At 33.1% G+C, this 25307-nt stretch overlaps 2 protein-coding genes and 2 non-coding genes across 6 annotated transcripts; 3 read left to right on the forward strand and 1 right to left on the reverse strand.

The window, feature by feature from the left end:
* Window positions 1-369: 369 nt before the first annotated feature.
* On the forward strand, window positions 370-440 carry TRNAG-GCC (transfer RNA glycine (anticodon GCC)). Its single transcript has one exon. It is a non-coding gene; the product is annotated as a tRNA-Gly (tRNA).
* A 769-nt stretch (window positions 441-1209) lies between these two features.
* TRNAG-GCC (transfer RNA glycine (anticodon GCC)) lies at window positions 1210-1280 on the forward strand. The gene has a single exon. It is a non-coding gene; the product is annotated as a tRNA-Gly (tRNA).
* Window positions 1281-10954: 9674 nt separating this feature from the next.
* Window positions 10955-13291, reverse strand: LOC149898061 (uncharacterized). 2 transcript variants are annotated; one of them, XM_090115866.1, is made up of 6 exons: window positions 12976-13291; window positions 12710-12802; window positions 12311-12376; window positions 12040-12108; window positions 11621-11692; window positions 10955-11487 (listed from the first exon to the last, which is right to left on the reverse strand). In XM_090115866.1, exons 1-6 carry the CDS (start codon window positions 13268-13270, stop codon window positions 11351-11353), a joined length of 732 nt encoding a protein of 243 aa, XP_089971992.1. In that variant the 5' UTR covers window positions 13271-13291; the 3' UTR covers window positions 10955-11350. The 2 variants fall into 2 exon arrangements, with proteins under 2 accessions (XP_089971992.1, XP_089971993.1); XM_090115867.1 differs by lacking the exon at window positions 12040-12108.
* Window positions 13292-19277: 5986 nt separating this feature from the next.
* LOC149898062 (uncharacterized) lies at window positions 19278-23894 on the forward strand. Of its 2 annotated transcripts, none has more exons than XM_090115860.1 (2): window positions 19278-19441; window positions 22521-23894. In XM_090115860.1, the coding sequence occupies exon 2, from the start codon at window positions 22524-22526 to the stop codon at window positions 23859-23861; it is 1338 nt and encodes a 445-aa protein (XP_089971986.1). In that variant the 5' UTR covers window positions 19278-19441; window positions 22521-22523; the 3' UTR covers window positions 23862-23894. The 2 variants fall into 2 exon arrangements, with proteins under 2 accessions (XP_089971986.1, XP_089971987.1); XM_090115861.1 differs by having other exon boundaries at window positions 19278-19437.
* The last annotated feature ends 1413 nt before the right edge of the window (window positions 23895-25307 follow it).

The raw sequence follows: 25307 nt of genomic DNA on the forward strand, positions 1-25307 counted from the left end.
TGAATATGTCGTCGAGATGTCATTATTTTTATCATTAATGACGACCACTTCACATGAGAATGAGTTAGATTTATCTAACGATTTCAGAAATATTTTTATTTTTATACATTCAATATAATCTATTTATGCTTACAGTAGGTACAAGAATAATAAAATAAAACCACAGCAGCTATAAAATTATAAATAATGCGTTTCAAATTACAATTTGCGTATTATATGCAATTTTTTAAAAGTAAAACTGCATGTCAAATTATAGTCACTATAGAATTATTGAATGTCATCAATATTTCTTCATCAGCTATTTTATTAATTATTAATTTATAGTTTAGGTATATTGATTCCATTTTCATTTTCAATCATATATAACAAGCATCGGTGGTTCAGTGGTAGAATGCTCGCCTGCCACGCGGGCGGCCCGGGTTCGATTCCCGGCCGATGCAATCACTTTTTTGTCACTTTAATATATTTATTATTTACTATAAGTTAATTAATGTTAAGGTATTAAAAAGGACACATGAACTCACTGTCATACCCAGCGATTCTGATGGCTTTCAAGCATTTTTTTATATGTATTAATATATAGATCAATGATATTTCCGATTGTACACGTCACAATAATCACAGATCTAGAGCATTCTAGAAGTCCCAATGATAACGAGACATCACAACTTCTTCGACAAACGGACTTCTTACCCAATACAAAAATTATTTTAGTTCAAACCTGTAGTTCCCGATATTAGCTCTATCATTCAAAATATAATTTGATATGTTTGGTCAATTACGTTCTTCAACTTTGTATTACATGTCAATTAGGTAGATATTTTATGTAGGAGTAGGTAATGCTGTAGGTACTACGTGATAAATTAATTATTGTAAGTGACCGCTGCTCTATGCGCTCTACTCTCTATAGTCTATGCAATATTGAACACTTTCTAGTTTCTAACAATAAACAACTTTCTACTTTTTGACTGTAAACTTGGGCAATAATAGTAAAATAACAATTTATATTTCTTTATGATAAAAATTGCGATCATGGGGGATTCGAACCTGCGTCTGCGCTGTACAGAGACATCGTTTAACCATTTGGCCGCCCGCCATTAATTTTTGCGTTCTTTTTTTTCTAATTTTTAAGAATATTACTTATAATAATTTATAAAAAGTTTAAAACTAATTTCAATTAAAATTCTAATATTCAAATGTGATACACAAGCATCGGTGGTTCAGTGGTAGAATGCTCGCCTGCCACGCGGGCGGCCCGGGTTCGATTCCCGGCCGATGCATACACTTTTTATTTTTACAATAAAATTGATTAAAATACTTTTAAACCTATCCCTATTATACTGAATAATTAATTTAATATTATAATGAAAAAAAACAAAAATGTGTGCGTGTAGGTACTAGTGTACACAGGTAAGAAGTGAAACTTCTTTACTATACGCAACTTAACAGAAATACGTCGAATCACGCGTGGTAGGGATAAGAAAAAGATGGCGCGTAACGGAAAAATGTCACGCGTAACGAAAAAATGTTACACTAAATTTTTTTCCAACCCCGATAAAGAAGTTTCACTTCAATAAAAAATAAACAATCTTCTGTATTCTAAACCTCCCTTCACCTCAAAAGGTAGGTATGTAAGCATAATAAACCCATATAAATGTTTATTAAAATTCAAATTCAAATTCAAATTCAAATTCAAATTATATTTATTTGCAAGAATGTAGTTACAAATTATAGATGTTTTTAATTACAATATTATGTGGCTAATACATTCTACCCATTGATTGGGTGTGCAAATATTGAAAAAGAAAGTTGATTAGTCTAATTATTTAAATGTACACACAATTCAATTTTCACAATTACGCGAACGCACTACGATTAACACGATTATATCACACACTTATCACACACAATTCAGTTTACACTACTTAAAAGTCATAAATTCTTCAATGTCATAAAATTGTTTCACCATCAACCAGTTCGTCAGTTTATTTTTGAAAAAATTTACTGGTAGTTCCTTGAAATTGTCCGGTATTTTATTATATATTTTAATAGCCATAAATATTACACTGTTTTTAGCTTTGTTAATTCTACACGTTGGGAAATGTAATTTGTTTTGGTATCTCGTCAACATATGCATACAACTTCTCCTTTCTTCTTAAAGTATTCCGGGTGATATTTTACAAAATTAACAAATTACATAAAAGTTTGGAACTCGTGAATAGGCACAAAGTTATAAAACAGAAGTGAAATTAGTTAAAGTTAATATTGAAACAAATATCATAATATTTCTGCGCTAAAACGTTTTGAATTGGTGAATGCTTGCGAAGCTCTCCGAGACGAGTCGACGAACTTTTCATTGGATTTTGCTCGAACGTTCCAAGAGTCGCTTGGAATATGTTACCTCTATACTTATATTACTTTATACTTATGTTATAAATGCCTTACTTTGTAGTTGGTAGGTCATACTGCACAGAATATGTAAGCATCTCAAAGAAAATCTTACAATTAATTTTGACTATACTACCACAATATACCACTAAGTACTAACCCAATAACTCAAAAAATTGTCTCTATATGGTAGGTAATAAACATTCAATATTAGTATGGTTGCTGTTTGTGAATATGTAAAAATCATGAGTTCATAATTACTTTATACAAATTAATTATTGTATTGTATTTAGTAGGTACTTATTATTTTTAATGCTGATAATTTCAGCCGGTTTTGCAAACTACTAGACCGATCTAAAACTAGTCTTTTACCTTTGAAAACTAAATCTATTAGCAAGTAACATCTAAGGCTACATTGAATATTTTTCTCGTCTATAATTTTATTATTAGATACTTATTATGCGAGCCTCAATTCTACTTTATAAAAAATACTGTATTTTTTGAGAATAATTTTTACAATATTTGATCAAATAACGATAGTTCTGCGAATAAATATCCTTTTGTTGTCAAAATTACAAAAGGATCGCCTACGCTACATTCAGAAAAAATATCAATGGACAACAACTAAAGTGGACTTTTATTGTTCTTGAGAAAATCTCTTTGTTATTTTTCGTTAAATTACTTTAGTAATATTTACATTTATTTGTTTGTTATTTTTACACAAACAGACTTAATATATTTTTTATTTGAACCATATAAACCGAAATAAGTAGTAGGTATGTACATATTATGTTAATCATTTTTCGGAAATTCATGGCAAATAGCATAACGACAACATTATGTGATTTCAATTATTGTTATAATAGACCAGTGCCGATAATTTTTAATTCTTGAACTCTATATTTGCTCCTTATCGTTATTTCGTAATATTTCAAAAGAAAAAAATTCATCTGTTAAATGTTACGATACAAGCGCATATTGTGAAACTCGCAACTACTTGCAACTTGCAAGGGAATCAAAACCTACAAAGTACTTCTACTGAACACAGTGTCCTGAAATTTGGTAACAACTTAACAAGCAATGTCTTATAGCACAGATAAAGCGAAAATTGCTAAAAACATAAATTTTAAATTACAACATATTAATAAAAAATAGGTTTGTACGGAGCCCTCGGTGCGCGAGTCTGACTCGCACTTGGCCGGTATATTTTTTAATTTTTACAAACATTTGATAAACATTTACTTCAAAATGTTCTTATAAGATTTTCTTCTGTACAATATTTTTAAGTTGTAGGGTCAACCGGGGCAAATGCAACTATGGGGCTATGGCAACTAGTTATCATAACTAATTTATTAGAGTTGTTGTAATAAATCGCCACCTATGATTCAATAACTCAACGACTAATAAATCTTACAAGTAATAGATGGTGCCCCTACGATGAAAACTATTTGATTGATAGGCCATTGTGTCAAACCGCTATTTTGAAGTTGGTGTGCGTAAAAACAGGTGTCGAGTTTTGCAGACAAAAAAATTGTTTAGGAGTGATTTTTTGCAGGTGTTTTTGATTGGACACGATTATCACAAGCCGTTAAGCTTATTTCATTTATATTTTTAGTGCGTTAGTTGACTCTATTTTGTGTTATTGATGCAGTTACAATTGCCTCATGAAAATTTCACTGTGGGGTTATTGCAACTGTGAGGTTAGTTACAATAGCCCCTTATATTTTTGTATGAAACTAAAAACACTAGTGATGTGGCAGTGTCGATATTTTTATTATGTATCCTTCTTGGTAGTCAAAATATACTTTCTTTATGATTAATTAAAGAAGAACCATCGATTATTTCTTCGATATTATACCCAGAGACGGGTTCATAAGTAAAATTCAAATTAGATAAAGCGTGGTTAAAGAATATAAGTAACTAAAAACGATAGGTAGGATAGTTCTGTGATTGTTCAAGTAATTTTTAGTAAACGGTTGATTAACTAATAAACGTATTTTGTTTGGTTTACGTTTTTAACAATATTTAACACAAAGAATATTATTTGTTCTGACCAAAAACTAAAATTGACTTAGTAGGTAGTACACTGTTATTTTTTTTTTGTTGCGATTTAATTAAAGTGGTAAATCAAAGTAGGTACATGAGTTTTTCCTCTAAATAATGCGGCGCCATCTACGATCGCAACGTTATTATATAGATAACGTTATTGTATATATATATATAGAATAATAAAAATATATCGATGAATAAGTTTTTTTGCATTCCCCACACTAATTCTCTAACAAATAGTTGCATTTGCCCCACAATCAGAAAAATAAGATTTTTCCTGAAAACTCGTCCTTGCTACACGGTAATCCAGTTCAAAATCCTATGAATAACATGAAATCTCATAAATATATTCTATATTCGTTGTTTTATATGAAATAGAAGAAGAGCTATGGCAGTTAGTTGCATTTACCCCCGACTAGGGGTTAATGTAACTTTTTCTACCAATTTTAGGAAATATTCTCACTACCAGTTATTTATAAGACTACTGTAGTGCTTGATTGGTTGAAAATAATCTTGAATAAATACAAAAATCACTAAATGGGTCAAATAAATGACCAAATATAAAAGGAGATAACTGCAACCGATCAAACTTGAAACTTGTTATTTTTTAGTTGCATTTGCCCCGGTTGACCCTATAGTTTTTATATCTGTTCTTACTTCTTGCCGCTTTTAGTTGTATTCCATATAGGTTCTCATAAGATTCAATTACTCTTTGCGACTTTTGAAGGTCCTATTTGTCCCCCCAAAAATGTATAGTAGAACAGATATAAACACTGTATACAAGTTGAGTACAATGCTAAGAAAAACTCCAGTTTCCCACTTCATTATAACAGTTACTAGTGCGGGCTGTGCGGGTCAAGAGCTGAAGAAAAAAATATGAAAAAACGTAGCATTTTACCTGTTCCCGTCCGACAGCTGTCCCTCCGCTGACAAATGACCCTCGCCCTGAAATATAGTTCCGAGGATCCTCACTTTTTGTGTTGTTTTGACGAGTAAACACCGAATTTGTTCTTGCCTATTTTCTTATTCGATTTTCGCAAGTTTTGGTACATTTTAAGAGGTACTAATAATTTAATTTACATCAGTGTCATTTGTTTATGCAACTGTTACGTTATAGATTGGAATAAAAAATAAATAAATCCTTATACACATTTTTGCTTAGGTACCTATGCTAATAAGTATTTTTTTCATTTTTTGCTGCTTTTTTGTTATTTAATCAATGCACATTAATATATGTATATCAATTTTAGATTTATAACCCCCGAAAAATAGTTAAAAATATTGTTATCTGTAACTCGTAAAAGTGTTATAAATATGACCTAAGCTGAGACACGCTTCAATCTGGCCACAGATAAGAGGTTTTTTATAACGGTTAGTAGAAATAAATTTAAATCCTTATCCAAAAACGAATAATGAATAGGTTTATCTGTTATCGCCTTTGTTCTAAATCAGCCCCCTATTTGTTATTCATACTTAATTACTTCAAAATAAAAATAAAATTCATTGTATTACATAATCCGTTGTGGTTATTGCAAACCTTTACTTAAACAGTTAAATAGATGATTTTATTGTTACCTCGTTATAGCTATCAACAAAATAAGATAATATAGTTAACTACATTTAAAAAAAATCGGAGAAAAAGATTTGTGCTTTCTTTGCCAATTACTGACGAAGCAACTAATGTTTCCTACAATAAATATTGACATATTTCCACAAAGTAGTCTAAGAAGAATAATAACTATTTAGTAATCTGTGGTAGAATTTAAGATTCATAAAACGATACAAATAAATATCAAATATTATAATATACTAGCGGTCCGCCCCGGCTTCGCCCGTGGTACATATGAAAAATAGATGTTGGCCGATTCTCAGACTTACCCGATATGCACAGAAAATTTCATTAGAATCGGTCCACCCGTTTCGGAGGAGTATGCAGACTAACATTGTGACACGAGAATTTTATATATAAGATATATTATACCTGGCACAAATGAAAATCGCGTAAAAAGAGTATCATGTTCTAGTTTCAAATAGCTATCCGAAACAAATAATCTGCCATCTCCCTCATTTATCGGTCATTAGAGCGAGATAATGCTCAATCGCCATTGTCGCCGATTGTTTTCGTTTTTATCTATATTACATGAATAATTCAGCACAAAGCGTTTCAAACAGCGTATTCGTTAATGCTAATGTTCAAACCAAGGTGTTGAACGACAATATCATGTAAATTCTGAGCGCTTACCTGGAAACCCCAGATTATGTTATTACCGACGCAATTTCGGCCTTATTCAAATGCACTAAAGTTCAAATTGTGTTTGTTTATAAGATATTTTACTTCTTTCCTCTAAAGATACAGCGCTACAGCAGATTATGGTGCTGAAAAGTGATTATTTTGCAATATTATGTTATTCGGATTATTTATTGAGATTACAATGTCGCTATATTATTTTGTTTATTCAAAATACGATGTTAAAGCATTAAATTTGCCGTTCATAATCCCCAAATTCTTTTTTATGTATCTTTTTATGGTGTAGGAATTGTGTCGCTTGTTTTTATCATGAAAATTATTATGGCCACGTGACATATTTTATTTTCTGCTTTTCTAGCTAGCTATCAATTTAAAAATCTCTGATTATTATTTTCCTTATTATTCGTACTTCCGTTGCGCTTCCGTTGTGCTCAAAAATTGTTGAATGTATCTCTAGAATCTAGATAATACTAGCGCGGCACAATCTGATCGTTCAAAAAAATGCAATTTAAAATGGATACGAATGATGCTTTCAAAGTGCTGTTCAAAACTTGTTAAGCAAAAGCAGTTAATTTAACTAGGACATTTTGACCTTGACTACAGGGTGCTCGGTGCTCGACACAAAATGAGCGAGTTAACAATTTTCTCGTTCGTGAGAGCGTTCCGTTTGGAAGCCGCTCATTAGCGACTAAGTCCACTAATTACAATTATCCTCTTCATTTGTTCCGCTTTCGGTTTGTACTCGCTGGATTATTCTTTTCAATGCTTTTATTTCCTTTCGGATGAAGAATTAACTGCTAGTAACTTGGCGCGTTTAATTTTGTTAAGGAAAATATTTAAACATCCTTTATCTAATGCACATTCCTACTACTACGGTCTATACCTATTTCTTAATGCAATTATTGAAACATGTTTATTGCGCCGAAAATAAAAGTCAGCTTAGTTATTCAAAATAATAGAATATTTAATATGCTCAATGCTCATCCATACTAATATTATAAATGCGAAAGTAACTCTGTCTGTCTGTCTGTTACTCAATCACGCCTAAACTACTGAACCAATTTTCATGAAATTTGGTATGGAGATATTTTGATACCCGAGAAAGGACATAGGCTACTTTTTATCCCGGGAAAATGACGCAATCCTGAAAATCCCACGGGAACGGGAACTATGCGGATTTTTCTTTGATAGCGCGGGCGAAGCCGCGGGCGGAAACCTAGTACTTTATAATTTTTAGTGTTTATATAGACACTAGATTTCCGCCCGCGGCTTCGCCCGCGTTTTCAAAGGAAAACCCGCATAGTTCCCGTTCCCGTGGGATTTCCGGGATAAAACCTACCCGATGAGTTAATCCAAGTTACCTTCTATATGTGTGCTAAATTTAATTGTAATCGTCTCAGTAGTATTTGCGTGAAAGAGTAACAAACACACACACACACACACATCCTCACAAACTTTCGCATTTATAATATTAGTAGGATTAAAACTGCTTTTTACATTACCTATATCTCTGATTAAATTTTTTAATTTAACTATCAAATTAAATACTTAATTAAATAAATAATAATCCATACTAATATTATAAATGCGAAAGTAACTCTGTCTGTCTGTCTGTTACTCAATCACGCCTGAACTACTGAACCAATTTGCATGAAATTTGGTATAGAGATATTTTGATACCCGAGAAAGGACATCAGGGGAATCCGCGGGCAAAGATAAATATATGAATATTGTTTTCAATAAAAATGATGATGATGATATTGTTCATGAAATTAATAATAATTCCATAATTCCAGGGCATATAGAAGGTAACTTGGATTATCCCGGAAATCCCACGGGAACGGGAACTATGCGGGTTTTCCTTTGAAAACGCGGGCGAAGCCGCGGGCGGAAATCTAGTATTATTATAAACTAGCTGTGCCGCGCGGTTTCACCCGCATTGCTCCACTCGTGTTGGTCTTAGCGTGATGATATATTATAGCCTATAGCCTTCCTCGATAAATGGGCTATCCAACACCGAAAGAATTTTTCAAATCGGGCCAGTAGTTCCTGAGATTAGCGCGTTCAAACAAACATACCTACAAACTCTTCAGGTTTATAATATTAGTATATAGATTAGATTTACAGTTTACACCGCAACCAATCGGAAATCACAATTCACACACAATAAACATTTTATTTTCATAATGTCACAGAATAATAACTAGTGATAGTGTTTATATAAATCTTTTATTTTGTAATCTTATATATAAAAATGAATCGCAAAATGTGTTGGTAAGCGCATAACTCGAGAACGGCTGAACCGATTTCGATAATTCTTTTTTTATTATATTCCTTGAAGTACGAGGATGGTTTTTATGTAGAGAAAACGTAAACATGTACCACGGGCGAAGCCGGGGCGGACCGCTAGTCTAAGATATAAATCATAATTTGTATATGCATTGCTTGTTAAGTACATATCACCATTATTAATTTTAATATTTTATTGGCCTCGGATTTTACATTTGATACTTTTTTAATAAAAATCGTTTCGCATATGAAGCAATTTACCTAGGTATAAATTATAGTGAATGTAAAAAATAGCTTAATATTCGTGAATTCAGCAATAAATTGAAACCTATATAAATGGCGCGAAACATGAAGGATTAATTTAAAAAAAAAACGTCTTTCGAACGATTAAAAAAATTAAAATAATCGCAAAGTTGAGATCAAAATAATTGGAAAATATTGGTTTTTGTAGATCGCGGTGGGGCCGAATATTTTTCAATTAAAAGTTTTATGAAACCCGTCGACATGTCGCCCTCGCGGCCGGATCAAACAATCAAAAACTGCTCCCCTCGCTGTACAATGTAATTCAGAGTTTTTCAAACAGCTTTAATGTTATTTTTATAGACATTTAATAATAGGTTATATTTCCTTTATTACCCAGTATATAGATATTTTTATATATTTTACATAATAAATATAATATTAATACATTTAAAACATTATACACATAAAATACATACTAAAAATTGAGTACCTGCGTCTATGAGGTAGAACAACTTTAAATCTATCTACTCAATCAAAAAAAAGTACTGTATAGTACTTACATAAAAAAACTCCCGAACTGAAAGCCAAGAGCTTAAATTTGGTATCCCTTAGCGAGATAGCCTGTAAGAGGTTTGCAGTGTTGTGTTAACTCGGATTGTATATTTACTGTAATTGACAGCTCCGTATCGACTTACCTTTACCGGTTTCTATTCGAATAGGATTTTCCATCGGTATATCTTCGGTAATCCTTATTCTCTTATATCCTTGTTCTTTTATGGCCGGTTATATACCAAACATTTCAAAAACAATTCTATTGTAATTTTTTACAATTATCTTTCAGCTTTCGCATAATATTATAGTAATAGGTATCTTTATATAAATATAAACTGTGATATAGTTTTCATGATGCATTTAACTATTGAAGTCTGTTTGTATACCAACTCGTTATAGAAATAGGTACCTAATTTGTCCTACTATTAATAACATTTAAATGTTCAATTTTCTTGAATAAACCTAAGGAATCGGAATCTCAAAGAAAATGAATGTAGTTTCATTGTTGATACTATTCTAATTGAAAAACGTGACTCGAAGCGAACCCGCCAGAAATTATAAACAGACATTTAATTAAAAATACACAACAGAAACATCAAATAGTTTAATTTTCATTTACTTACCTTATAAAATTTTAATGGGTTCATTATAATATTTTATACCTAACTAAGTAGGTACTCGCATTTATTCAAAGTAAAAAAAAAAATTAAATACAAAAACTGAAAAGTCTAGGGGAAAGAAGTTAGGTATCTACTGTCTTGGTAAAGATTTGTTAGAATTAATATCAAAATATCTAGTACATTTATAATCTGTATTTTGTTGTATCTGTATCTGCTCTGTGGTTTAATATGAATAAAAAAGTCTTTAGTCTTTGAACCGCCATCCTTGTGTTTCAATAGGTTATGGGCCCAGTCACAGATTAAGTATTAGTTACTACGTAACAGATGCGACAGTGATGTTTTCCATAGTTTCAGTTGGCCAGTTGTGGCGCTGCTGTAGCCTTATCAATTTTGACAGTAAAAAGTAGTGTTGCCTACCAGTTCGATATCTATATCTGACTATCGATACTTTAGTGAGGTGCCCATTGTATCGATAAAAATACTACGTACTAGCACAGACTAAGTACTAGATATTAAGTAAGCTCCAAGCGTTATTATTGCGAACAGGTATTAAAAATAAAACAGATTTCGTTTTCAATGTTTATTTATTTAATGCTCTTTTTCTTAATTTATTTGTTTTATATTTCATTAAAGCAATTTTATGGATTCCTGCCATTTTTTGCACATATCTCTCCTCTATAGCTCCCTTTAAAATTTTATTTATAATATTGCTCCAGTTATGGACATGAAGCCTAACAATATATGTTAAAAACATTTTTTTTAAACATATTTGTGTGTTTTCTGACAACCTAATCAGGAAAACTCCAAATCTTGAATTTTTTCTCTTATATTTTCCCCAATTTTGTTTTGGATACAGTTATCGTTTAAATAATTATGTATTATACAACTTGCTTCCCTGTACAACACTAGAAGTTTGGAACTTGGATAAACTAAATTACTATTTTTTAAAATAGTAATTTAGTTACAATACTTCATTATTTCCATAGGCAGCAGCCTGTTTAAGATTTTGTGTGGTTGTTTTACCCAAACTATCAGCAGTTATTTTGGTTATTTGCTTCATAAATTTTCTTTTCTTTGGGCAATTTTTTTTCATAAAATCTGAAAACAAAATTTATGTTACAATTTATTTTGATGATTCATTGTGGTGGTGTGGTTAATAATAATAATTTTATCACTGAAAGAGATGTGAAAAGCACTTGTAATGTACATTATATTACTAATAATAAATTACCTTTACGCTTTTGTATGATACTCTTATTTTCATGAGTAGTTTTTTCTTCTACTGTGGGTTCAGTTATATTTCCTGAAAATAAAAGTTATTTTAGTATTTGTAGTGAGCCCATCCATACAAAGACAATTCCACAGTTCCTATTCAAATGTTGTAAGCCCCAGATTTAAACAATGGCAGTTTAACTGTGAGATTGATAAGTCACATACAATAAACATATCTAAGTAACCACAAACTTAAAGATAGTGCAAGTGCACACTATACATATTGTGTGATCCTACATGTGTTAGTATATAATTTATGAACAACACATTTTTTAGCATCTGTCAACCTTAAAAAAAAACCTTTTTCTAAATCCCATGTCTCTTGCAATCTGCACTAATAAAATCAAAGTTAACCAGTAAATAAAACCAAATACTAACCTGCATCTTCACAAAGAGTATGAAATTCTATTTCTTTGCTTAAGGAACATGAAGTTTGGTCTGCCATATCTGTAAATCGGTAACAAAACAATTACTTTTAAATATAAAGTACCTACAAACATTACATACATATGAAACTTTGAATATAATAACAGCTAATGGAATTCTCTTAAAAACAGCTTTAAAGTAAAATCTGAGAACATGAATAAAAAACTTACTAAAATTTACAAACATGGATTTATCAACCTATAAACTATCATAAATCACATACCTGTAGGTCTTTTCATAACAACTGGAATAGCTGGAATGCATGATGGATGTTCATGATAATCATCACCTAAAACCAAAGAACTTATATAAATCTATACTATATATTATACTAATATTATAAAGCTAAAGAATCTGTTTGTTTGTTTGAACACGCTAATCTCAGGAACTACTGGTCCAATTTGAAAAATTCTTTCGGTGTTAGATAGCCCATTCATCGAGGAAGATATAGGCTATATATCACCACGCTAAGACCAAAAGGAGCGGAGCCACGCGGGTGAAACCGTGGAGCACAGCTTGTAACTTATAAAATCCTATCCTGATTACTATATTATAATTTATGTTAAATATAATACCATATTATAGGATAGCTTAAATAAAAATTTGAGTGCATAATACATACCTGCCCTTCCAATGACCAACATATTATCTGTAATATTTTCATTCTCATCTGATTCCACTTTGTGATAATTGTGATCACTCAGAGCATTTTGTACTGTAACAAGTAAATACATATTATGTAACATTTAAAAATATAATTCAAACACAAATAGAAGGTATGTAAAGTATGTCAAAGTATTTGTTTGGAGCCATAAAACCTGTCTTACCAAATATCAGCTATTTACATAATTTTTAATCATGTTATTTATAGCTCCAGGTAGAACTCACCAGTTTCACTGGAAGACAGGGGCACGCCGTGCGCTATTTCGTCATCCGTAAATAGGCATGGGTATGAATGCCTAAGCCTCTTGCCTTCTTCATCGAACTGATATCTATCGAAGTGTTTCTCACAAACGCGTTTGTGTCGAAGTTGATCTTTCGACAATCCGATGAGGGAGGAATTAGTGGGCACCAGAAAGGACATCCACAGGTTCCTCAAATAATCATTCTGCGGAAAACAAAAAAGCCGATTCGTCGCATTGGTTGCGGTGCAACCACCGACACAGCACTTTAATAGTCCCATGGCAAATTTAGCACTTCTTTACAGTAGAAACACTATAAAGACTAGTAGAAGGTATCGTATCAAAAAACTAAGGAGTAATTGGATATTTTGGATCTCAACTCAAGCAAAAAGCGAGGAAATACACAAAAACACTCAACTCAGTTATTCGACTGATAATAAACCTGTCCACTTATTAGTTTTATTTCGCGCGTTATTAATAAAACGTAATACATAAGCAGCTGCGCGTTTAAGTCTATTATATTGTGAAAATCGAGAAAAAATAATTAAATTATAGACACAATGGTCGTTTCATTCAAATAAATGTCAATTGTCAATTGTCATAACATGGCTTCTCAAAATGGCGCCGTAGCCGGAAACAAGTAGAAAAAAAAAAAAAAAAAGTACAGGAAGTAATGCAGCGCCACAACTAGCCATTTTGAAACTAGGCTGTCAGGGCCCTGGGCCCAGTCCCTTAGATTCTCGTTTAAAAAGTGTATTTTCGCCATAGAAGTTCGTAAAAAAGACAAAGACACGCTCAGTATTGTGTTTGATTGGATTCGTGATAAAAAACTATCGTGGAACTGTATTATACGTCGTTGTGAAGATCGGGTGTGGCTTGTGCTACGCAACAAAATGGCCGGTAGCTATTTGGTCAACGTACCGAAGCTCAAGGGTCGCGAAAACTATGACGAGTGGGCTTTCGCCGCGGAGCATTTTCTCTTATTGGAAGGCACGGATATTACAAAGAATCCGGCTGCAGATGCATCGGATGCAGACAACAAAAAGACAAAAGCGAAATTAATCATGACGATCGATTCAAGCTTGTATGTCCATATCAAAGATGAGAAAACTGCTCAGGATGTGTGGAAACGTCTAAAAATACTCTTCGATGACTCCGGTTTTCAAAGAAAAATTAGTTTGTTAAGGCACCTAATATCAATACGACTAGAAGATAGTGAATCCATGACAAGTTATGTAACCCAGATTGTGGATACAGCGCAAAAATTGCAAGGCACAGGGTTTCACATTACAGATGAGTGGGTTGGCTGCTTATTATTGGCGGGATTGACTGAGAAATTTTCCCCAATGATAATGGCAATCGAACATTCCGGCATGGCAGTTAGTACCGACGTGATTAAATCTAAATTATTGGATATGAGTTCAGAAGTAGATAGTAATGGAAATGACAGTGCTTTTTTATCGAGAGGTTGGCAGCAGCGCAATAAGAAATATAGTAACACTACAGAAACGTCAGCGACGCCACCTTCGAAATCTGTCAAAACAAAAACAATTCGCTGTTATAAGTGCAAAAAGATTGGCCATTATAAAAACCAATGTAAATTAGATAAAACAAAAGAAAGTGCAGTATTCAGCGTATTCTTCATGAACTCGAGTTACAAAAATACAGATTAGTACATTGATTCTGGTGCCAGTGCTCATATGATTACCGATGAAAAACATTTGCAAGATGTGTCATATAACAATGCTATAAAAAACATTGTTGTGGCGAATAAGACAACAGTACCGGTACTATGTTCTGGAAATACACAGATAACAACGGTGGTGGACGGTTCAGAATTCAATATTACTGTTAAAAACGTCTTGTGCATTCCTAAACTTACTACAAATCTCTTATCAGTGAGTGAACTTATAAGAAATGGAAATCTAGTTATTTTCCAAGGAGATATTTGCAAAATATTAAATCACAACAAAGTGGTTGTTGCAATAGCGCGTCTCGTGAATGGAGTGTACAGATTAGACACAAAACAGGATTGTCTGTTAGCAGGAAAAGCAGAAACAGCAACCAGCATGTTATGGCACAGGCGTTTAGGCCATATAAACAGTAAGGATTTGAACAGTATGAAAAATGGCGCTGTGGAGGGGGTCTCTTTCCCAGAAAAGGCTGAAATTGACAAGTCCCAGTGTATCACATGTTGTGAAGGGAAGTTTACGAGATTGCCATTTACACACAGTGGTTCCAGATGTGACAGTGTGTTGGAGGTGGTGCACGCAGATGTGTGCGGTCCAATGGAGACAATTTCAGAAGGAAAGTCAAGGTATTTTCTCCTTTTTGTAGATGACTACAGCAGAATGGCCTTTGTATATTTTCTAAAAGCGAAAAATGAAGCCTTTAAGTACTTCAAGGTTTACAAAGCTTTAGTAGAGAAACAGACACAGAAAAGCATTAAGATACTAAGAACTGACAATGGTGGGGAGTTTTGTTCCACAGAGTTTGAAAGTTTCTTGGATAAAGAAGGAATAGTGCATCAAAAAACTAACCCTCATACACCAGAACAGAACGGGTTATGTGAGCGGTTAAATAGGACCGTAGTAGAAAGAGCTCGATGTCTTCTATTTGATGCAAAGATGGAAAAGAAATTTTGGGCAGAGGCAGTCAACACTGCTGTATATTTGCGAAATAGAACATTAGCCTCCGGTTTGCAAAAAACTCCATACGAGCTATGGTGTGGAAGAAAACCAAATCTTGACCATATCAGAGTGTTTGGAAGCCCTGCAATGGTTCATGTTCCCAAAATAAATAGAACAAAATGGGACAAGAAAGCTGAGAAATATATTCTTCTCGGATTTGCAGAAAATACCAAAGGATATAGGTTATATAACCCGAGGACGAAGAATATAACGACCAGCAGAGATGTTATCATAATGGAGACTAGTAGAAAGCAGGACACCGTAGATGCTTTGGTAGAAGAGAAAAAGGAAGAAGAAGATAGCCAGAGTGAAATAGATGACAACAGTAGCTCAACAACCAGTCTAGAGACCATTGTAGATCCAATGGATACCACGTACGTACCAGATCATACCTTGGATTCATCAACTTCAGAAGAATTCTGCGACAGCCTGTCAAATGAGGAAACTTTTGAAGCAGAAAGATCGAACGATCGAGCGAACTCTGAAAGAAGGAGCCAGCGTGAGAGAAAGCCAACAGTGAGGTATGGGTACAGTAATGCATGTGTTACAGAATGTTTGGATATGCATGATGACAGTCTTACATATGAAGAAGCGATGTCCGGTCCAGAAAAGGAAGAATGGTGCAAGGCTATGAAGGAAGAGTTGCAGTCTTTTGACGATAATAAAGCATGGACATTTGTAGACAGGAGTGAAGCTGATAGAATAGTGCAGTGTAAGTGGGTGTTCAAAAGAAAGTATAAAAGTGATAATAGTGTGCGCTATAGAGCAAGACTAGTTGCGAAAGGTTTCACCCAAAGAGAGGGTGTGGACTATTATGAAACATACTCACCAGTGCTTCGTTACTCTACATTAAGACTCTTATTCGCTTTAAGTGTTAAACTTAACTTTCAAATTACTCACTTAGATGTAATAACAGCATTCCTAAATGGTTATTTACATGAAAATGTATACATGCAAGCTCCACCCAATTTGGATTGTAAAGAAAATTGTATTCTCAAACTCAATCGAGCAATTTATGGTCTTAAACAATCAGCCAGGGCATGGAACGACAGAATAAATGATTGTTTATTAAAGTTAAATTTTGTTAAATCTAAGTTAGAACCATGTTTGTATACGAAAAAATGTAAAAAGGAGCAGGTTATAGTAGCAATTTTTGTAGATGATTTTTTCATTTTTTCAAACAGTAGTAATATGGTTAAGGAATTAAAAACTAATCTAATGTCAAAATTTAAAATTAAGGACCTGGGGCAAGTAAAACAGTGTTTAGGTATGAGAGTAAAAATGTATGAAAATGGCTGTATTTCCTTAGATCAAGAAAAATTTGTAGATCATATTTTAAGTAAGTTTAATATGACAAATTGTAAAGTTGTTGATACTCCCATTGAAGGTAACCTAAAATTAGAAAAAAGTGTAGAAATTTGTAAACAATATCCATATCAACAACTAATAGGCAGCCTGATGTACTTAAGTGTTTTAACTCGTCCAGACATTTCCTACAGTGTGAGCTATTTGAGCCAATTCAATAATTGTTATTCCTATACACATTGGAAGCATGCAAAACGTATCCTAAGGTATTTATGTAAAACTAAATCATATGGGCTTATGTTTAGCTAAGATAATTGTAGATTGGAAGGTTTTGTTGATGCAGATTGGGCCTCAAACACTCTAGATAGGAAATCCTATACAGGTTTTTACTTTAAATTCTCTGGAACTGTTATATCATATGAATGTAAAAAACAATGTACTGTAGCCTTATCAAGTACTGAGGCAGAATATATGGCGATAGCAGAAGCCTGTAAAGAGGCGATTTATTTAAAAAACTTGTTTTCTGAAATTGTAAATGGTTTTGACTATGTCATCACATTATATAACGATAACCAAGGCGCTCAGAAGTTGACTGAGAACCCATTGTTTCATAAAAGAACAAAGCACATTGATGTGCGGCATCATTTTGTCAGAGAGGCTGTTGCTGGTAATCTCATTAAGATAGTTTACATTCCAACAAGTGAAATGCCAGCGGACCTTCTAACAAAGGGATTAAATAGAATAAAACATAATTATTTTATTAAGAAACTAGGTATTCAAAGCATTGTTTAATAGCAGACTATGTAATAAATAAAAGTTTTTTTTTTATAGTTTAATAAGTTTTCTGCAGAATGTTTAGATTATTTTGATAAGTGGAGATGTTAGAATTAATATCAAAATATCTAGTACATTTATAATCTGTATTTTGTTGTATCTGTATCTGCTCTGTGGTTTAATATGAATAAAAAAGTCTTTAGTCTTTGAACCGCCATCCTTGTGTTTCAATAAGATTAAGACCTAAATTTAATTTTAAAGTGAAACTTTTATTACATCGTCTCAAACTTTTTGGTCTGTGTAGCGCATGTCGTGTGCCGACCGTCACGCGACATGCGCTACACAAAGCAGTGTTCGGAACCGTTCGAACAGTTTCACTTTTACCGTGGTTTCATAAAACCACACAACATTTTTTAGAACCCACAGAGTAGTTTTTGAGTTCAAAAAAAATATTTCCTCTTAATAATTAATTTTACTGTACATATTTTTTTTAATATACAATAAATAATATTAGCTGTTACATCTTCATATCTTTATCATATTGAAATTTAGCACAACTTATTAATATTTTTATTAATTATTTCCAATCCCATCAAACGGAAGTACATAATATTCTATGATTACCTAATGATTTCATTGTAATAATACACACGTTGTCCGCTAGATGGCGCGCATCTTAAAAAGTTCCGTCAGTTGTACACGAGCGGTCGCGGTGTAGCTGGCGGGTGGCGACGGTGCGGGGACGCGGACGCGGCGAGACGGGAGGGAGGCGTAAGGTTGCTTGTACACTGAGACCTGGTTAATGGTTATTAAAGTGAAACTTTTATTACATCGTCTCAAACTTTTTGGTCTGTGTAGCGCATGTCGCGTGACGGTCGAATCTTGATACATGTCTGTGGTCGAACCGTACGATAATTATCGTACAAATACGATAATTTTGTGCCTAAGTTTCACTTTTACCGTGGTTTCATAAAACCACACAACATTTTTTTTAATTTAACATAATTATTAAGTTCAGTGTGCTCTTTACATTTTGTTATGGCCTTTTTGTTAATCATAAATCATAATATTATGTTGTATTAAATATTTTATTATTTATTTTAAAAAGGACAAGTAGTGGATTTATCATTATAATATTAATTACATATCTACTTAATTATTTGCGTGTGCACATGCTTATGTTAAAATCATATTTATTTTTATTTGCAATGTTACTTTGTAATTTAGTTTTATATCTATATCCGACTATCGCAATAACACATTTGAAGCTAAGTGAAAGCTCCTTTATACACACCTTTAATAAAGAAACTACTAAGACGCTACATGCAATAAGTTCGGAAACTGATGTTTTTAAATTATCATATTGTTGGTTTAATATTTTTAAATGTATAGCTATTACGTATTAGAATTTAGAAGGTATCAGTGAAAACGAATACTCAATGTGTTCACACCTTAACGATGACGTCACTACTCGCCTGTCCGCGCCCCGCGCCCCGCGCTTGTCTGCCGAATGCCGGCGTTTGTCAATATTGTCGAGTATCGTGTGATGTGTTATGGGTGACGGTTGAATTTTGATTTATAACGTCATTTTAACACTTAATCTGTGTTTAAATAAGCAAATTAAAACTAGAAGGAACTTATATTTTATGTGTTGTGCATTTTTTGTTTAAAGCAGCGGTGTAAGTAAGTGAATTTATTCGTAATTTAGTTTAGGTATTGTCTGTATTGTAGAGTTCGTTGTAGAAATACAGTAACTATATTATATGCGATGGAACTAAGGGTAGGATCGATTCGGTGCCATCTTGTAACGTCAAATGTGTTAATTAAAATATAATAAGTATTATAAACTTTTTACTTTTTAATCATTAACCTTACTTAAGGAATAATAATGTTTTTATTTAGGGCTGATTTTTCAATCGTTGGTTAAAACTTATTCTTCGGATAACTTATTAAACTAACATTTCAAAAATGCATTTTAATTGTCCGGATTTGACAGTTTAAGGGCCGATTTTTCAATCCCGAGATAAACAGACTAATAACTACCCCTCGAATAGATTTATTCAATTATTTATCTAACTCATAACGGCTCGCCTATTTTTCAATCGTGATTTATTTGATGAATAACTATCTGACCAAATATTTCCATATTGGCAGCTCTGCTCTCGAAGTGGCGAAACAAACATATTAAATTAGTCAGGTTAGAGCGGGATAGAGTCAACTCTTGCAATTTGTCAACAACCGTCATTATGACTCACGTCAGAAGTGCATTTTAAGTTTGTCTTGTATTGCTCGTCTTCTATGATTGTTGATTGTTGTTTTGATTCGAGTAAAGAGTTTGGTTAAATTTGTGTTTCAATTTATATATTTTACGATGGAAACGACATACCTACCTAAAGGCAGCGTTCGGCAAATTTTCAATGGCATGGTCGGGTCATTTTCAAAATATTTGTACGTCACGAAATTGTCAGTAAACTGTTTCGTTAGGAAATGTCAGGAAGTTGTAAAAGTAAGGCTGTATTCAGAATAAGGTAATATTACATATAAAAAAGTAAGAAGTCACTAGTTAAAAAAAATATATTTTTAGTTACAAAATAATCAAGAAACAATCAATTTTTATAATTCTCTGTTTGGTTTTCCTTTTATTTTCTTCTATCATTAGCTTCTTTCCATTTTTGTCTTCGAGCTTCTTTTTCACTGTCATTAAGATCTGATATTTTTCTTTGTCTTTGTTTCACTTTCTCGAGGTGTTTTTTCCTTTTCTTTTCATATTTTTCAGGGTTTTGCTTTTTAGTTTTTCAATGTATTTTTTTGCCGTTCGGCACCGGTTAGCGGCATTCTGAAACTAAAAAAAGCTGTTGGATATATGTATTTTGAATAAAAATAAAAACAAAAGTAAGCATCACTTGTGTGGGTGGAAAAGCGATCAACACTAAATGCAATAAGGCAAGCGTTATCCCATCAGAAACCACTTGTAAAATTGGAGGCCAAGACTCACTGATCCGCTTTCACTATAAAAAAGTTATCAGATCCCAGGAAAAGTCAAGTCCCTAAGCCCGACTTTACTAACCCTACATCATGGTTTAAAAAAGTATGGCCTGTAGTTACAAAAAAGTAATCTTGAGAGATTTATTGTTTTTCTCCTTTATTTTTATTCGTTACATTAATTTAACACACATTTTAATATCTTATTTTCATACTTTACACATGAGACCACAGCTTTACCGTCTACAATTTACTGACGTCAGTAAATGTCAAGAAATTGTTCGTCAGTAACATGTAAAAAATAACCTAAGAAATACTTTTACACAAAACATAATCACATTTACCATTAGATTGAAAGTGTAATCTATTACTCTAGTCATAATTTAAGTATATTACAATTGCGGTAGGTGAATTCTTCAAAATTTACTTACTTTTGTTGAGAATACGTCGTTAGGAAAATGTAACTAAATTTTTTGCACAGCACACTACAGGACTTCTTCCATGTCTGGACGACGAACAAAATGGCGGCGCGTTAATGTGACCTTACTTTTCGTGACATGACCAGTTTTGCCAATGATTAGAGTTAGATTCCTCTTCTTTGTGATACAAGAAGTTGGTTAATTATGTCAATAAATCAGTGTCACGAAATTGTAACGATTGATAGGGACATTTTATAATATGTCATTCTTCGTTTATTTAAGGTAATTTAAATAGTTTAATCTATCAGATATAACACTTCAAACATTGCTTTTTAATTATGATACAAAAAAATAGGAAGTTTCATACAAAAATTCTGATAAAAATATTGGTTTTCATTGTCGTCCACATAGGGGACAATAAAAAAATGTATGGAGCTTTTTTTGTTACTTTATTTTCACATTAAATTTATGTAAGAATTTGAATCGCAATTCATTGCTTTTCATCAGAAATGATATGCAGTATGCTTAAGTTTAGTCTGTAAAACGTTAACAATGATTTATTTCAGTCGTAACCATATTTTTTTCGAAGATTTTTTAGGGGGACAAACATTTTGTAGTAATGTACAATTATTTTGAAAACGACCCGGTCATCAGTACTATCAAAAACATCAATTTAAATATGATTTTAATTGATAATAATTATATAGAAAGAGGTTTAATTGTTAATAATTCTACGCTCTATGTTATGACATACGAAAATATCCCAAATTTGACGCGTCAGTTGTCAACTCAAACGCCTAACTGTCGAATAGCGCGCTATCTGGCCGTTGGAGCGGCAAATAGATTTATTCCTCAAATAACGTAGTTATTCGAAAGATAAGTCCTATTCGTCTATTGAAAAATTGAATATTTTGTTAACTGAAGAATAAAGTCTATCTAGCTGTTTATCTGGGCATTGAAAAATCGGCCCTTATGGTGACATTTTAATATTATCGTGTAATACTTTATTCGACGGATAAGTTTTAACCAAGGATTGAAAAATCGGGCCTTAATGGTTTAATGGTGTATGAGTTAAGGCAAAATAAAATTAACTGTTATTGAAATGTAAAAAAGGATTTCCAAGAAAATCGTCATGAAATTGACAGAATATAATATAGATCATAGACTTTTCTCAGTTGAATCGTATTGGCATGCAGCTTTAATTTATTGCGTTTCGTTGTTTCTTTTTTAAATACTTATACAGTTATATTTTGTTAAAACAATTAAATAAGTACCTACCTAATAAAACTTTCATGTAACAATACCATCTTTGTAGTCATACTTATTGAATATTAACACCTAAAACCTATATTTTATTACAGAAAATGAACGATTTCACAAAGATTGTTCTATCAAGTCCAAGAGTAGGCTCAAACCGGGACTATGAAAAAATATTCAAGATTACCGAAAACTTATTATCGGCGGCAGCTAAATATGGAAAAAAAAGAGCAAAAGATAATGATGCTCCAATAGAAACAGACGCTTCTAATCTGATGCACACCATGACAGGCGAGCCCCTCGAGGTCTGTGAGCTGTTCGTCAATGGCTTCAAGCACGTCAGGACCTTCGACGACTGGTACCGCGACCACGACCGGCGGCGCCTGCACATGTACGAGGACCATCGCGACGAGTTGATCCTGCGCCACATCCTCATTCACCACTACGTGCATCTCCACCGCATTCCTACCGTTGAGATCATGTTAGGCTGTTTAGAAGAACACTTCGGCCATTCATACAATCTAGATTCTTTAGCCCAGTTGTTGGAAAGAAACGGTTATATTTGGAAACGCGTAAAGGGAACTTCGAAAAGTATCGTTATGGAAGATCCGAGGAAACGATACGAACGGAGAATGTATTTAGATAAAATTATAGAAATGAGGAAGAACAAATCGCATTTCGTTTATATCGATGATACGATATTCAGAGCGAACGAGTGCTCTACCTCTGAAGAACGCGCTGAAAATTTATATTGCTATGCGGCCGTGTCGCCCACTTTAGGACTTTTGAATTCTGCATGCATGCCTCTTACAAAAGATCTATCTGAGGAAATAAAAGTTCCGACGGAAAATTTTATTCTGGAAAAAGTAATATACGAAATACCGCCGGCTAGCGTGATAGTGATTCCGGAGAGATCGTATCACGAGAAACCTTTCCTCGTAGTTCCGAACGTGCACAGCAGCAAGGAGGAGATGCAGGCGTGGCTGCAGCACCACGACGTGCCGCACACCAGCGACATGCACAGCGCGCAGCTGCTTCAGCTGGTGCAGCGCTCCAAACGTCACGCCCAAACCGACGTGCGTAAATTTGACATCACCTTATCCACGTACGGACACAAGGTTATAAGATTGCCGCGACAGATGAACTATCTGTATTATTTCCAACAATTTTGGACTGAATTTAAGCAATTAAGGGTTGCGACCACCAACGATTGGAAAGATGTCGTACCGGAGGCTTTAAAAAGAGTTTCAAATAAAAGTTGGCTCGAAATGGAATCTAATTTAGCTGTGATGGAACAGAAAGTGATAGAAGAGGACGAAGCGCTGGAGAATATTCTCGATAAGATACATATGATGGCGCAGGATGGTCTGGCTACAAAGAGCAAAGTGACTGAGTGCGATGAAATAGATTCCGATGAATGGTTACATGAGGTCATATTTCCTTAGAACAATTTGTTATTAAATTTCGAAAATAGGTCATGGTTTTTTTTTCTTACTTCCCTTTAATTTATTATTTAAAAAAAATAAGACAAAAGTAAGTAAATAAGGCGTAGGTAAGTAATCAAATGACAATTTAAATATTCAGCTCTGAAACGAGTAAATATTTTGAAATATATTGTTAAGCTATTTGGGCGAAAAGAAACACGTCGTTATTTAAATTTTTTGGTAAATTTAAGCGATTAATTATTAGGTAATATTAGGTAATAATAATTATTAGGTAATAGGAACGTATAAAAAATTAAAAATATAACTAATACGACGTTTTGACGCGTCTCTCAATTTTCACAATATGATTTTATTTAAATCCAATTTCCATTTTGTTATAAATTTAAAATGGATGTCAATATTGAACTCGCCAGGCAATATTAATGCCTGGTTAAGTAATTATGAATACTAACAAATAACTACAACTTTAATTTTAACGAGCCAATCTGTCTGTCTGATATCAGAATATTACTTAACAAATAACAATTATAATTTGACATAGTAGTCAGGTCAAACTATAAACATATAATTGAAATAAAACGGCGGAGATCCAATTTAAAGATTTCAAGAATATTTTTTTTTTCACACAAATAGGATCGCAATTTTAACACTTTCTGAAGGAGATGTAAAACCACTAAAATTTGGCCGCCCGGGCGCCCCGCGCCAAAATCATGTTTCCTATTTTATGAAACTTTTTAATCCTGTGACACAATTGCTTTTGGCAGTTATCAAAACCAATCTGATACTATTTTTTTATAGTATGATATTATAAAGCTAAAGAGTTTGTTTGTTTGAACGCGCTAATCTTAGGAACACTGGTCTGATTTGAAAAATTCTTTCGGGGTTAGATAGCCCATTTATCGAGGAAGGCTATAAGCTATATATCATTACGCTAAGACCAATAGGAGCGGAGCAGTGTGGGTAAAACTGCGGGGCACCTACATAAATCAGTTTTAAAAGTATGTAATTGTATCAGCACATGTTTACAGTCACATTAATTCGAATTTTTTCCTCAATTTTTTTTAATTTTTTACGTCTTCAAACAAAATGTCGAATTTTTGGAAGATAATCACGTAATACCACATTGTAATACTGTGGTAATACTCTGTCAGTCTGCCTGGTTTAGAACTTTAAGTTTAAAGTAGGTAGAGAGATCTTAGATCAAAGCTAAATTGGGACAGCTCGTAAAAACAGTTCTCACGAAACTAACTGCAGTGTTTATGTTTCAGTTAAGTTAACCACCTCAGTCCAAATCAAGTTCCAGCTTGGTTTAACTCGTTAACCTGCGTTTGCGTTAACTATCTAACTACGAGTTATACTTGACTGGGGGTAATAGTTGTAACTCACAAACAAACCACAGTTCCTACTTGTTGGGAAACCGCAGAATAAACAACTGTTGATGAACCA

Source organism: Colias eurytheme, chromosome 24 (assembly GCF_061535395.1).
Source record: "Colias eurytheme isolate Ceu_HAF_F1 chromosome 24, ilColEury1 Martin Lab GWU primary, whole genome shotgun sequence".
NCBI lineage: Eukaryota > Metazoa > Arthropoda > Insecta > Lepidoptera > Pieridae > Colias > Colias eurytheme.